This window comes from Crocodylus porosus, unplaced genomic scaffold, assembly GCF_001723895.1.
Source record: "Crocodylus porosus isolate Cpor-Errol unplaced genomic scaffold, CroPor_comp1, whole genome shotgun sequence".
Classification (NCBI taxonomy): Eukaryota; Metazoa; Chordata; order Crocodylia; family Crocodylidae; genus Crocodylus; species Crocodylus porosus.
Window position 1 is genome coordinate 98,528,145 of NW_017728947.1, and position 14,922 is coordinate 98,543,066.

The 14,922-nt window shown below is 44.1% G+C and overlaps 1 protein-coding gene across 8 annotated transcripts in view; it reads left to right on the forward strand.

The window, feature by feature from the left end:
- Positions 1-14,922, forward strand: part of WDR20 (WD repeat domain 20) — a 72,947-nt gene that overhangs the window by 43,921 nt on the left and 14,104 nt on the right. For 6 of the 8 annotated variants that reach the window (XR_002104168.1, XM_019552535.1, XM_019552532.1 and 3 more), the window contains exon 2: positions 8,665-8,847. The exons of the other annotated variants lie outside the window; for them this stretch is intronic. Coding sequence is in view for 5 of the 6 variants with exons in the window: in XM_019552535.1 (XP_019408080.1) it covers positions 8,665-8,847 (183 nt within the window). In the remaining variant the exon portion in view is untranslated. The remainder of the gene's footprint in view (positions 1-8,664; positions 8,848-14,922) is intronic. 8 annotated transcript variants of the gene reach the window in all.

Genomic DNA, 14,922 nt, shown 5'->3' on the forward strand with positions numbered 1-14,922 from the left:
TGGGGGGGGGCTGCACCCACCCCAAAATTCACCATAGCCCCCTTCCCTGAGCACTGCTGCTGCCCACCCTGGGTGCAGCCCTGGCTCCCAGCCTGCAGTTGCAGTCCCCCTGCCCAGCGCAGATCCAGGGGTACATGCCCCCACCCCAGTGCCCTCCCGGAGTGCATTCAGCTGTGGGAGCTGCCCCTTCCCATGCCCCCCTGATGAGCTGCAGCTCTGTCCCATGCCCTGCCTTGCCCTGCCCCTGGCTGTGCAGCATCTGTCCCACCCCTACCCACTCCCTCACTGCAGGGGCCTCAATCTGCCTCCTCCATGTCCCTTCCCTCCCCTTCTACCACAACAGACTTACCAGCTGTGCTCAGCTCTCCTGTCTGTCAGCATGCTGTGCTGCAGCTGCGTGCATGCATGGGGCATTTATCGGCCACATCAGGCACAAAAAGCCGATTTCCGATGCAATCAATTTTCTTTATATTGGTGCCGGTCTGATATCAGACCAATGTTTCAGTGCACCCCTGACAAAAAGGTGTAGGTGTCTACTTTCTTTTTTCCTTGTGTCCAAACGCTCAATAGATAGAGAAATGTTTTACTGACAATGCATAGGGGGTGCACCCCTGACAGGCTGCACTTGCCACTTAGGCACCAGCCATGGAGTGGGAGTGCTGTGGTGTTAGCAGAAGCGGCCACAGTGCTCGCAGAGGGATGCCCCACCTCCGTCAGCAAGATTGGCTGCAGGGAGGCATGCACCTTCCCCCTCACCTCCTGACTAAAGTGACACCAGTCGCCTATGAGACTACTCAACCAGAAATTCTTTAACAGATAGTTCTGGGAGCCACAGTTTAGGATAGGAATGCTACACTTCTATATCAGCCACTTCTAAATTATTTTTATCCACTAATTCATTGAAGATCCTGTCTATAATATAAAACCTCCCATGACAGATGTCTTGGTTTCACACACCGCAGTGTTAATGCATTGCTGTTTTTCATTTTGGTGTACCTGCTTCTAACATGTTAGTTAATATCCTTTTTTCAGACAGAAGAAAGATTTTCTACTTAAGTTAAGATGACCTGTTCCTGGGAGAACACTTCATTGGCGAAGTGCACCAAACAGCAGTTGAACAGTCCATGTCCTGTTGTGCAGTAGTATTAATGTAACTAAGAGTCAAATGTCTTGCCATTAGTGTCCCTTCTCTGGGACTTCATCAATGCCTACATCTCCAGGAATTTATTTCTATTTGAGAACAGGATTTATGTAGTGGTCACAACATAATTCCTGTGTTTCAGTTGCATAATCGGGACTTTCTGGACAAGAGAGGAAATCTGTTATACTAGCTTCCTGTTTTAAGAGATCCCATGAATCCTCCTAAGCTTTCTAATTTCTTGAGTCATAGGATCCTTTGTAGCTTTTTGGTCCCGTTGCTTTTAGGATGTTTGGGAAGGCGCAGTGTAAGAACTGGAAAGGATTTTTGGGAAAGGTATCTGTGTGAATTTGTCCACCTCCCAAGTCAGGGAACCTTTGGGGAACGTTTTCATTTTGAGCCTAATGGAAAGACAGGGCTTGACACAACATCTGTTGGCCTAAGCTCAGAGCAGTCTTGAAGAACTGTTGCCAGAGTCTTTATTATCCAAGGTGTGATTTCTGAAGTTCAGCAATGGCACTTATTAGTAAGGAAGGAGATACCAGATCTTCACAGTGTCTAATCTTTTATCCCTGGGTCAAGAGGAAAAATCCCCCCCCCCCCGTATACTCAAGTACAGAACATCCAGAGTAAAGAACTCTGGGAGACTGGAATATGTAGACTACAGTGGTAGAGGAGAGGAAGGCACTAAGTAATTACTTGTTCAGTTAAACTTATTAGCATCCAGAATGTGGGTAAAAATGGGAGTCATATTCCATATGAGAGATAAATAGACTGTACCATCACTCGTGCACGCTTTTACCTGGCCAAAAGTGGGACTACCTTGTGTGTCCTAGACAGCATTGTGGACAGATGGACGAGTGAGTACATGTGGCTCCATGTTGTCCAAGAAAGTTCTGGTTTCATCCAAGTCAGATGGTAGTCAGCATTGCTTACGCGTCCTCTTCAAGGATTTGCACTGAAGTGTAGAACAAAGTCACAGAATGTGAAGAGGCACACAACTGAAACAAAATAACAGATGAAACAATAATGGTTTGTATATTACTCTATCTGTAAAGGAAAGTACTCAAGGGGGAGGGGGGTGGGCTCTAAAGTAGGAGCAAAGAGATTATTGGGGATTGCGTGCACAGATACAGACTTTTTTTGGCTGATGGCCAATTATTAAGCAGTCATATCTGCCGATACCAATCAGCTTACCAATATGCAGCCCAGCAACTTGGAGAGCAGCATCTAGTGGGTAAGTCTGTTGGGGGCGGGGGAGGGCGGATCAAGGCCTCTACGTGAGGGAAGGGAGGGAGCTGGGACGGGGCAGGCACTACCTAGCTGGGGTGGGGTGCTGGACAGAGCCACAGGCTTGTCTGGAGGGGTGGGAGTGGGGGGCAGCTCCCATGCCCATGTGCACCCCTAGGGGAGGAAAGGGGGGCATGTGCTCCTGGATGTGTGTGGTGTGAGGATGGGCTGGCTGCTGTGGGCTTAGGGGTTCACTAGCCTTTTCCCAGCATTGGGCTGCATTTGGGGTAGGCAGCAGTGGCACTGGGTGGGGGGGGCAGTTATAGGGTGGGCTACAGCCACCCCAAAATTCCCTGTAGCTCCCTCCCAGTGCCACTACTGCCCACCCTGAGCAAGAGGTTGGCCCTGAGCCCAAGTGGGCAGCCTGCCCTTGCCTCCTGTACGAATCTGGGGGGCACATATCCCCATGCCTGCCCTGGGGGTACGCACAGTAGTGGGAGCTGTCCTGGCTTGGCTGTGCAGTGCCTGCCCCTGCCCTAGCCCCACTCTCTCCCTTACCATGGGGGCCTCAATCTGCTCCCTGCACACCCCTTTCCTCCCCCCTCCGACTTACCAGCTGTATGCTGCTCGCCAAGCTAGCAGGGTGCATTCCTAGCCTCATGCATGTTATCACTTATCTAGGACATTATTCACCACATTGGCCAAAAAAAGCCAATTGCCAATAATATCAATTTTCCTATTATTGGTGCCGATTTGATATGGACTGATACATTGGTGCACCTGTATTGGGAGTAGGTTCAAAATGAGAGAAGTGTTGGGGAATTGATAGCTTAATTATCTGGAAGAACAAGACCATTTGAAAAGGAAAGGGGTCATTATTACATGTGGACTGCAGAGAGGTTAGCAGAGATACCAGGTAGATTGCAGTGAGCCATAAAGTCAGTGCGTTTAGTCCATGGCAGGTCCAGTAAGGTTATGATTTTTTTTTTTGTTCAGGCCCATCTTCTGAAGATGGTGTTACAGATTTACCTTAAGCACAAGGATTGACAGGTGAGAAAAAAGGAATGATTATTCTGTGAAGAGTGTTTTGCCAGTGGTATTTACACATCTCAATTCATTATTGTATCCCGTGAGTTCATTCTGGAGTGTAGTTTTTGTTTAGTTTCACCCACATAGTTTCCAGGAGAGTATTTGGTGCATTGGATGAGATCTACCACATTCTGTGATAGACTTGTAGTATTTTCTTTGCTCCTACTTACTTTTTAGTGAGTTTTCATTTATATATGGAGTTGCACACATACTATTTTATCAGTTATTTACCTTAAGATTGCTGCTTTCCCAGACCTCGAGAAGGGTCTTTTCTGCCCAAAAGGTTGTCTAACTTTTGTTTCAACTCTACAATTGTTCCACTAAAAGAGTTAACAAAACAGTCCTTGCCTCTTCCACAAAAGTGACATTTTCATGGGCCTGGTCTATATCTGTGGCACAAGATTAAATTACTGGTATGGAAGGATACAGCCAGTTCAAGAGCAAAGAGATTTTCCAGTTAAAGGTATAAAAGTAGCCCTAAATCTTCATACTAAAATCTAAATGATTTAGCCTTTTCCAGCATGCTAGAGAAAGCAAGTAAGAATGTTCTGGCATCCAGATCTAAGAAATCCACACCAGTGAACACCCTTTCCCCTCCAATATAAAATACTGTAACTAAACATCTTGATGAAATATGCAGCTAAGCAAAGTTATCTTGATTGCAGTCACCTTGGCATGAAGGTATTAGAAAAGGCACCTTTCTTTGGGTTAAAGCTGTCCTATCTGTTCACACAGCTTAGAGCAGATTTGGTTGGATATGTGCTTTTGATTATATCCTTTTTCTTGCAAGCAAATTGCCTTTGAAAAAAATCACACATGATGTTGGAATACCTCTGATGTGGGGAAAGCTCCAAAAGCAGTGTCGATTTACAGTGTCAGGAAATTTCTAGTCTGTTATCCCATCATAAAACAAGAAGCCATTGCTAAGACTTCAGTTATTAGATGCTAGACTAGTATGTTTCTATAAATCCCAGCTCCTTTTAACTTGGTGTTATGTGTTCATACTCTTGTTGTCCGTTTGCCGCTCTGGGTGATCAGTTTCCCCATCCTGACTGCGATAGACAATTATTGCGGTGGCCTATATCCGTAAGCACTGGGACAAGGTTAGACCTGCCATTAAAAACATGTCTTTGGGTTGTGTTATAGAGTAAGCATGTTATGCTTCCGTAAGCTACCTGTCGCTTACTGTCAGACACTGCCAACATGCTGCAGATCCCTGCCCTCTTACCTTCCCTATGCCCTTGCTGAGGGAATTTAGGGTCCTGTTTAGACTTACAGACAAACTTCAAGGTTCCTCTCTTTGCTGCTCTTGAATCTTCTTTTTCATAAGCATAGTTTCTTTCTCAGGGGTGTTCATTAGGTCTCCTGTATACACTCTTTTTCTCTACTATCTGGAGTTATCCTGAAGATCAGGAGGGAGGGGCACTGTCAATTAGTAGCCCTGTATTGGACAAGGAGACTGCTTCTTCAGTCTCCTGACTTTTTCTAAAATAAAGGTGGAGTGGACACATGATGGACATCCTTTGCCAGTAAGTCACTGTTGCTAAGTAAAGATAACCTTGAAGTGAAGAGTAACTATGCAGGGATGTTAGGTTGTAGCCATGTTGGTCTAAGGATTCATGAGTTGGTCTAATAAAAGATACCAGATTTACCCAAAGAACCTTGTCTGCTTGCTGGTAAATAGTGGAGAGGTACCTGGGGAGTCAGATGTCAGGCAGGTTATAATGTGCCATAAATCCAATGTCTATATTTAGTCCATGATTCTTTGTATCCAGGAGGTTGATGAAGTACAGTCCATAGGCTTATCTGTGTAAGGTGTTTTGTAAATTCCATTTGAGGATTAGAACCGAGAGATTGGAGAGAGTGGTTTTCTTATGAGAAATGTGTCCCCACAGATAAATGGGTATTCGTGTTTTTGATAGATTTCCAGTGTGCATTCATTCTAGTGTGTAGTTATTGTTTGGTCTCCTATGTATTTTCCATCGGGGCATTTGGTGCTTTGGATGAATATGTAACATTTCTGGAGGTGCGGCTATAAGATCCAGGAATGCTGATGGTTCTGTTGGGGGATGTAGTATTTGTTTGGGGTGGTGGAGATGTTGGCAGGTTTTGCGTTCCATGTCATGGCATGGTCTGGATTCATTTGGTGCATTTTTGGGCTGTGGGAAGTTTGCTTCTGGTGATGAGGTTAACCAGTGGAGTGGACATAACTTACTTTAAAGCAGTCAGGACTTGTCATAGGGTAGATTTGTTGTAAGCAGTTTGCCAAATGGAAACTGGCTCCTCTGTCGCCCATGATCAGGTGCTGTAATAATGCTTATTGTAGGCAGCCAGCATCCACCCCATATTACAGATTAACATTTGGGTTGAATTAGTGTCTTTGCACCCTCCATCTTGTCCTTTCTTTTTAAGAAGGATCTCTCTCTGCCTTTACCTGCTTCTAATATAGCATTTTCCATATCTTGTATCTTCATTTTCCTGAGAATCAAGTATAGCTGTGTCTGGTCCATAACAGGCTTTGCATCTCTAAGTCCTTACAGGAAATAGCCATGCATTTCCCTCAAGGATGCTTGAGTTGTTGTTCCTCTTTGGCCCCAAGATACCATATTCAAGAAAATCTTGGGCATACTTTGGCTGTTCAGTAAGTCTTTGTGAGCTACATCCGTTGTTCTTCATAAGCCAGTACTCATGTGACTATCATCTGGCATCTCAGGGTTTAAACTTTAGAGGATCAAATTCCACTATTTCCAGAGGGGTGAGAGGATGCATCTATGAAACTTGCTCGTCAATCTTGTCTCCTGCAAACAGCATCATAGCTCACTTGCTGAGAACAGCAATAGCCTTTGGAGTTGAAAGGTCTTGCGTGTACTGTGTGATCTGTAGGGTGGCTTGTCAGATTTTCTCTGTACCTGTTTAACTCTAGAAGCTGGGCATTTGGATATTTGTGGGCGATTTCTTGCAGAGCATTCTCTAAAATGTCACCCTGGGAAACTTAAATTCCTCATGTAGTTCTGTTTTGAAACCTTTCCAAAGGGATGCTGCTAGTAAAATCCCATTAGCTAAGGGAACTGTGGAACTTGCATCATGTTCTTTCATTGACAGAGTCCACAGATACAAGATTTCTTTCACTTCCCCCAGAGTGTTTCCTTAGCGAGTTGAATGGAAGGTCCTGATTTCGTTCAAATTGGTTTATAAACTTTAATTCACACTACAGAGCATAACTTCCACCAGTAGCTGCATATGTACTACAAAGTTGTTTCTATGGGTATTATTTTTTATTGTGGAAGCAGTCTCAATTGGCATGCTTAGTGTAGCTGGCCAAGCCCTCCCCTGTAATGACCAACAAGCATGGTTCTGCTTGTATAGCTGTGTGCAGGCTGAGCCCCTTGGTCTCTGAACCCTGTAACTTAAGAATTCAACCTAGATTTTCCTGTTCCATTTTGTGTTGCTTTGCTATTATGACTGTATGGATACAGGGCAGTGTTTCTAGTCTTGAAGAGGCCAGAGATGACCTGAAAGTTTACATTGTATAAAGAGGGAACCCCTAGAAAAAACTCAGAGCTTGTACACCAAAACTATTCCTTTTTAGAACAAGTCATAGCCACAAAATGTCCCAGTTCTATAAATGATTTAGAAGAATCTCTGGTTTTGTTAAAAATTCTGAATCTCATCATTGTTTTCTGTAGTAGTAGAGTGGTGCTGAAGCAAAGGTTCCTGAACACAGGGGCCACTTAAGCCCCTGTGTGCCTGAAGGTGCTGTATAATTTTACATCTTAATTGAAGGCATGGGAGTGCTGAGTTTTGTAATAGAACCTGTCAAAGAAAGGAGGCCTGAAGTGAAATTCTTTAAAATCTGTTTATACTAATCTAAAATGCCTTTTCAATCACTTGCCTCTGAGTCTTGACTCGTCTGACCTCGTTTCACTTGTTTTCTGGTCATCAGTCTTCCAGGACGGGCAGGACTTCGATTTGTCTGTTTCTTAAAACTGTCAATGTCTTCAGTCTGTAATGTGGAAGTTTCTTTGTGCTTCTGACTCTTGTCAGTCTGAGTCCCTTTTTTCTCTTCTTTTCTGAGTCTTCTACATGAAAACTTGGGTATTTTAAAGCTAATTCTTTGTGTTCTTTTGCCTTTATTTTAGTATTTTTCTATTCTTTCAGTGCTGTCTGGTCATAAGGTAAAAATGCATTTTTGTATGCACCACTCAACTAAAAAGACTGTATTAAAATCATCTCCAAAATAAAAGCTATGGTCCCAGTAGCACCCTATGCATAGACTAAGTCTCATTTAACCAAATAATGTTCTCCAAAAATAAGAGGTTAATTGTATGAGGCTCTCATGTACCTTCCTCATGATCCAACTGCCATCAAATATATTAATTTATCAATGTGAGGCTCAGATCTAGTTATTAGATGATTCTGTGGTAAGAACAAACATCAATGCATACAGAAGAGGTGCTCAAAGTTTAGCTCCAGAATTCCCTGTGTTGAGATGCACAGAAGGCAGGGTAGAGACGCACCTTTTATATACTAATTGAATCAGATACTTATGCTTTCTGACAAAGCAAGCTGCTGTTCATGAAAACATGTATCTCTGATTCGGTTAGTATGTACCAAGTACACCTCTACTCTGCCTTCTGCCTGACTTCAGACTAACATGGCTAAATATCTGTATTGGGACATTACAGTTTACAGCACAGGTTTTTGGGTAATTTTTTATCTTTAATTCAGTAATCACCAAAAACTTGATCAATGAATTTGGTATGAAAGGCTGTTACGTTTGTGTGTTCCAGAAAAGTTGAAAACTTTTCTCTATCCAGTAGTCCCCCTACGCTTATTTCTCTCCTTGCCCTTTTAATCCCCTTCTCTTCCTTTGCACCCCTGCCTCAAATAGTCCTCTTTGAAATAAGCTTCCTGAAAGTTGGAAGCAAGATATTTCTCTCTTGCATGTGGTTTGTGGCACAGTATTTAGTGAAGCTGAAAGGTGTATTTGTCAGAGGAAACACTTGGCATGTTAAATTGCTCAAGGCATCTTGCTGCTTGTTGTTGTGAAAGGAAACATGAAGTTGCTTTTTAAATTAATATTTTGTGATTTGTATTTAACCTTTGTTAATCTTGTTGCTATGTACAAATTTGCTAATGAAATTAGTCTGTCAAAGATGTGTTCGTAACAAAGTATCTTAATTTTGTTCTCATTGCTCTCTTTACAGGCTGCTGACTTGAGTAAACCAATAGACAAAAGGATATACAAAGGAACCCAACCTACGTGTCATGACTTCAATCACTTAACAGCCACAGCAGAAAGTGTCTCTCTCCTAGTGGGCTTCTCTGCTGGCCAGGTCCAACTTATAGACCCTATTAAAAAAGAAACTAGCAAATTATTTAATGAGGAAGTAAGTGGGAATCCTAATTTTTTTGCATGCAAACTTGCTTGTCATTTCTAAAAGTTGTATTTCTGTTAGATATCTGTTTCTGGAAAAGGTGTGTCTAGTGCCGAGCGTTAGAAAGCCACCATCAGTTGTCTTCACTTTATCCACTGTGCAACCAGATTCACCTTGGGGCTCACAAATACTAAATTCTGTAGATTCTCTCTGTAGATGTCTTCAAACATCCCATTGTTCAATCAGCCTGAACAGACCTGTGCTAGCTGACTGGCTAAATGACTGTTAAAAAGGTAAAACTTGGGTGCCTTTCTGCAAAAAGTAAACAAAAAACACTTAGGGTTTGATGGTTTCTCCTCCATGCTCTTCCCCCCCTTGCATTTCCCTACTCTTCACTGGGGAAATACTGATGATTTGACTGTAACTCCTTCCCCCCCTCCCCCTCTCCCCCTCATATATACCTAGTACCAGTAGGATTTGTAATTTGCCGTGAGTACAATTGCATCAGTAGGAGCTGTGGTGATGAGGCTGCAATAGCAGCTGATATTTTTTTCTGTGATGGCTGTTTATATGACACAGATGCTGAAAACTGAATTGATAGAGCTTTGTTTCAGCCCTTGAGTTCCCATCAGCATAGATGAAGTCATGATACTTGTGAAATTTGTCCACTAGTTCTGTCAGAAGTGTAGATGCAGCCTGTATGACTGAACTGTAAGATGGACAAGACGGTTGCATGCCTGAATTCTGGGTACACTAAAGCTTGTACAGGGTAAAACTACATTGAGAGATCTATGACAGAGGTTGCTGTTTAGACAGCATCTTTTTTGTAATGCTGGGAGAAACTTAGCATCTGGCCAGGTAGAGGAACCCCACCAATCACACTGTGCTCTGCACCAGAGGTGGAGAGAGCAGCCTGCTCAGAGGCACAGTATCAGGGAGGCTTTCAGGATTCCCTATCCCCACTGCTTCCTGGTCCCTTTTAATAAGTGTACCTGCAACTCAAAAGTTGGGCATGTTAACCAACGGTGATTTATAGGTCCCAGGCTGTCTGCATCTCCTGTAAAGTTTCTGGTGCTGGGCAGATACCTGGAAGAGCCCTGGGCACAGTGGGATGACGTACAGCAAGCAGAGCTACCTTCCACTCCCTGGGAACCATAGGCACAGAGTAAGTGGGGGGCCTGAGGACCTTGGCCTCCCTTCTCCTGGGGAAGATGTCTGCTGGGGCCCAAACCTGAGGAAAATTGTATCATATGTCTTAGGAATGATGACTGAGGCCAGGGATCTAGGTTTTCCATTCACTGTGGGGAAAATGTGGATTTTCTCTTTAATGGAGAAAAATGTGGGAAACCATAGGTTTCCCCTTGGAGGCTGGCAGAGTTCCAGCCTGAAAGGGGCTGTTTGGAGCTGTGGGGAGCAGGGAGGTGATCAGAGGTGAGGGGCGCCATGTGCATCTGCATGCACATGTGCACATGGCAGTCAAGCAGTGTTAGAGAGGAGCTCCTGCAGCTCCCTCCAGGTAATTTTGTGATGGAGGGGACACAAGTGATGGTGGGGTGGGAGGGTACAGGCACTGCAGTGGGGGGGCATGTGCCCCCTAAGATTTCTGTGCCTAGAGGGGCTGCGGTAGGGCCAGACCAGCTCTGGCAGGCGCTGCCTCTGCAGCCCAGCAGGCAATACCTGGTGTGGGCAGGACTGCTGTGCTGCCCTGACTGCCAAGGTGAGGCATAGCAGTGGTGGTAGCACCAAGTTGTGCCCCAGTTCCTGCTGGGTGGGCAGGGGGTGCCTCACCTTGGCTGTGGTGACACAGTGCTCCTTCCCACACCAGGCCCCATCCACTGGGCAATAGAGGCAGCTCCTGCCTGGAGCTGGTCCAGCCCAGCTGCAACCTGTGCCCAAGTCTTGAGGGGGATGTGCTTCCTTACCCTGCCCCTGCTTCATCACCTGTGCCCGTTCCTGTCCCCCCCCCCCCCAATCTGGGGGTGCCTGTGCCCCCTTCCTATACATAACCTGTGTCCTCCCACCACCCCCACATGTTGCCTGTGCCCACACTCCACCCTTCCCCACATGCTGGGGGGCACATATCCATCATCTTAGGCCACTCCAGCAAAAATAAGCACCTGTGCCAGGAACAATCCCAGTTGGACAGTAATGTGGGAAATGGGGGTTTCTCTGCAAGCAGTGGCAGGGGTTGATTGTGAGAGGGGACTGCCCCCAGCCAGCTCCTGCTGTCACTTGCAGGAAGCCTCCTCACCCATGCCTCTGTTCAAGCGCCTGAGGCAGTGCTGAACAGCTTCTGCCCCCATGGGAGTTTTGCTGGGAGCCAGGACAACAAAGATTCTGGTGCTACTTGTAAATCCAGGAACTTTTAAAGGGCTCATGATATCTGAACACCAGTAGCTCCTTAAAGCCTAGGGAGTTTAAAGAACTCCCAGGCAGCCAGAGATTAACTTGAACTTACAGGCTTCCCAAAACCTGGGCTTACAAGCCTGTCCATGGACCTCTCCGTTCACTGACAAACCTCCCAGGAGTTGGGCGGGGGGTGAGCTGTGGAGCAGCGCTTTATCACCCCGTGGCTGAAAAGCATGTCTTTGTGCTCCAGCCAGGGGTTTGAAGATGTGGTTGTGCTTTTATTTTTTTTTGTAGTGTTACAAATGTTTTGTAGCACTACAAAATGGACATCTGGAGGCAGGCGCTACAGTACTGAAATTAGTAGCAGCAGAGATTGGAACTGAAAGTAATACTTTTACTGCCTATGCTAACGTTGGACAGTTAAAATACAAACATTTATGTTGATTAATATTTATGTAAGCGGAACTTTTTAAAGCCAGTGTAGTGGTCTGCAGATGGAAATGGCAAACCTGGTAATATGAACTGTAATGGGCTTTGCTGCAAGAAGCCCTTAATAGATACTATCAGACAGACATTCAAGAATTGGGACTTCTTTGTACATGTAGTTAAAAATGATAGAGGTAGGTGAAGCTATGATGTGACTTGAAACCAGCAGGTTGATTTGGATGAGTAGTTGGCAGAGATGCAACTGCTGCCTCCTTCACAAGCTGATCTCCTACCCTGAAGAAGTCCAGGCAGTAAAAAGTCCTCTGACGCATGTGACTAGCAAAATAGCTTAACGTAGTTACAGTGCAATCTCTTTACTTTATAGTTGCCTAATGAGTAAAATCCAATAAGACTGAATTAAACTTCATTACCATATATTGAAATGCCACACAAGTAAAATATATAAGATGCAGGGACTTGGATGGCTCATTTTGGTGAGATTATGAAACTGCTTGCTTCTGGCTGTGTACATTTCAGTGTATGTCTACAGTGATGGAAAACTGTCTAGTTCTAGTTGTATGCAAGAGAAATTGGTCTTTTTTTCTAGTGGAAAAGCCTGTACCCTGACCAACTGCATCCTCAGGCTTAGGCTAAGGCAAATAAACTATTAACTCATCTTGGCTTGCTTTTTAACTCTTTTCCTTAAACCTACATATCTATGCAGCATCTGTGTTTTGATTCTTCTTGTCCTATGTTTCCAAGTTCCAACTTTCCTTCTATCCATGCCACCAAACTTCTTGGCTAGGTCCTGACCAACTTACACCTCAATTCACTTCAGTTTCTTCCTCTTCCTCCTTTTCTGGTCTTGGGCTGTAGCCTTGCCCCTTCAAGTCTGTTCCTAATGTTGATGGTTAACTGCTAAAGTCCCTCCCTTTGCACTCTCAGTGTGAACATGAAGTTCTTATCCAGGCTTTCAGAGCTCTCCACGGTTCAGTCCGTCTACCAGTACTTATTCTTATTCTCATCCTGTTACCCTTGGCAAAGACACTGAGATGAGACTTAGTTGCCTGCTTCTCCAACAAATGTTTTAGTGCTTTTTCCCCTGCTGTATTTCATGAGTAGAAGAAGCTTGCAGTTAAAATAGGTGAACTCACCACATTATTCATGATCCTCCCCAAAACTTGGCATGTTCCTTATACACTTGTAAAACTCCACTCTTTGTAATGGGTAGGCAGATGATTAATTGTGATCACTTGCTCCTGACTGGCCAAGAATTCTGCCCACCCTAGTTTTGTTTTTTCTTTTTGTTTTTTGGGTTTTTTTGCAGGGGTGTAGGGGAGTTTCCTTATCTACTCTTCCCTGTCCTCTGTGTGTGTGTGTGTGTGTGTGTGTGTGTGTGTGTGTGTGTTTATATGGGCTTATTAACTTTTTAGATTGTAAGCTGTCTGGGGCAGGGTTTGCCATCTCTTTTTGTACGGTACTTAGCATAATGTGGTCTTCAGATACTGCTTCAGTATAAACATTGGAATATTATTTACTTCTCGAGGTAGGACCTCTTGGTCACCATAATGGAGCAATGTGAGGAATCTTTCATTGTACCATAGTGGCACATGTTTTAATGGCTAAAAATTGATGTAGATTCTTACTTGCTGTCTCCCTATCATCATTGTCCTTGGTTCCACAAGGTAATTTTCTAACTAGTATCATTAGAGGTACAACTGAAAAGGCATGAATGATCAACAACGAGCATCTTAACTCTCTTCAAATGCAGAAAACACGGGACACTTTTTTTTAACAGCATCACAAACTGAACAAAACTCATTTTGAAGACCCTCCTTGTTTCAAATGAAATTTGCTAGATTATATTACCATATTTACTGACACTACTTACAGCCTTCCCCCCCCAAAAAACAGCCCTCCAAAACTGGGCATCTGAAGTGGGAAAGCTGATTTTTCTTTGCTGGAATAAAGATGGGGATGAATAGAAGCCAGGTAGATGCAGTGCTCTACTGGGTCCCAAGATGGCTGCTGCTGATCTCTGGCCCTAGCAAGCAGAAGGGACAGACTCCTGTGCTAATGCTGTCCTAGTGATAGCTACTGGTTGAGCAGAGTTGATTGTGCCTGAAAGAGCAGTTGAGCTGGCTCGGGGCCAGTGAGCTGCTGTGTGCAGGCTGTAGTATTCTGATTTTGTGGTATGGGAACAGCCCTTTATTTACAGGAACTTTACAAAGAACTATTTACAGTAAAGAAGAATCATCTTGTTACTGTCCTTGCAAGGGTCTGGGGCCTAGCCTTGCTGCTGTCATTCTACCCCAGGAATTTCTGCTGTTTTGTCCATACTGTCATGATGCCATGCTTCCTGGATACTCTGTTTCTAGGAGGACTTATTCTGTCACAGTTGGCCATGACTCTGGCAAAGGCACTTTCTGTATTTGGAGGTATGCGAGACAATAAAGTAGTTTTCAGAACCTTCAAATACAATGACGACTACTGCAAGGCCAATGAGGAGACAGTGTCAAGTCCTTGGCAGAGCTTATCTACTGGGACTAATGGCAGCAAGTGCTCCAGATAGCTTAAAATGATGACTTAACTTCTGCTTGCTGAAGTGACAGACATGGTCCTAGAATGGGTAGTGTTACCTCATCTATCAGTTTTACTTTTTCTCTGACATACCTAAGTATACTTCACAGCTAGTCAGTTCCCAGTGTTTTCCTGTGAGTTCCTTTTTATTTTTTGTTACAATCTTAATTGAGAGGGCAGTTGAATTATACAACCTACAACCCATGGCCCATTATCTTTCCCCTTATATACTGTTATCACTTGTTTCTAGATCAAGTTGTAGGTGTCAAGTGATCAGATGGGTGTGGCATGGCTGATCAGCTGGGTTTACAAATCTACTAGGTAATCAGGCTCAAGCAACCAGGTAATACTTTGGCATTTTTTCAGCACTGACAAGACAGTTGACGGAACACATTTGGATATTATTTAATGTGGCGCCTATTCCATCTTCAGTTGCAGAATCTATTAAAATATATTTATTTGAGAGGAGACTACTTGTACATGGGGCGACTAAACAGACCGCAAAGTTTCTCTGGACTAACGTGTATAAAAAATATTCATAAAAAGGGTCTGGTTATTTTGTTTTTATTTTTTAAGTCTGAAATGTAAGTGTAGGCCAGCAGTCTTTCCCCATCTCTAAACTGGGCTGTTTAAAGTAATTGCTGCACATTGATTGCAGCTTGGCATACCTTAATCTGTGGACTTTGGAAACTCCTAGAATTTTCTAGTGGTCTCCAAAAGCTTTTTGTGTGA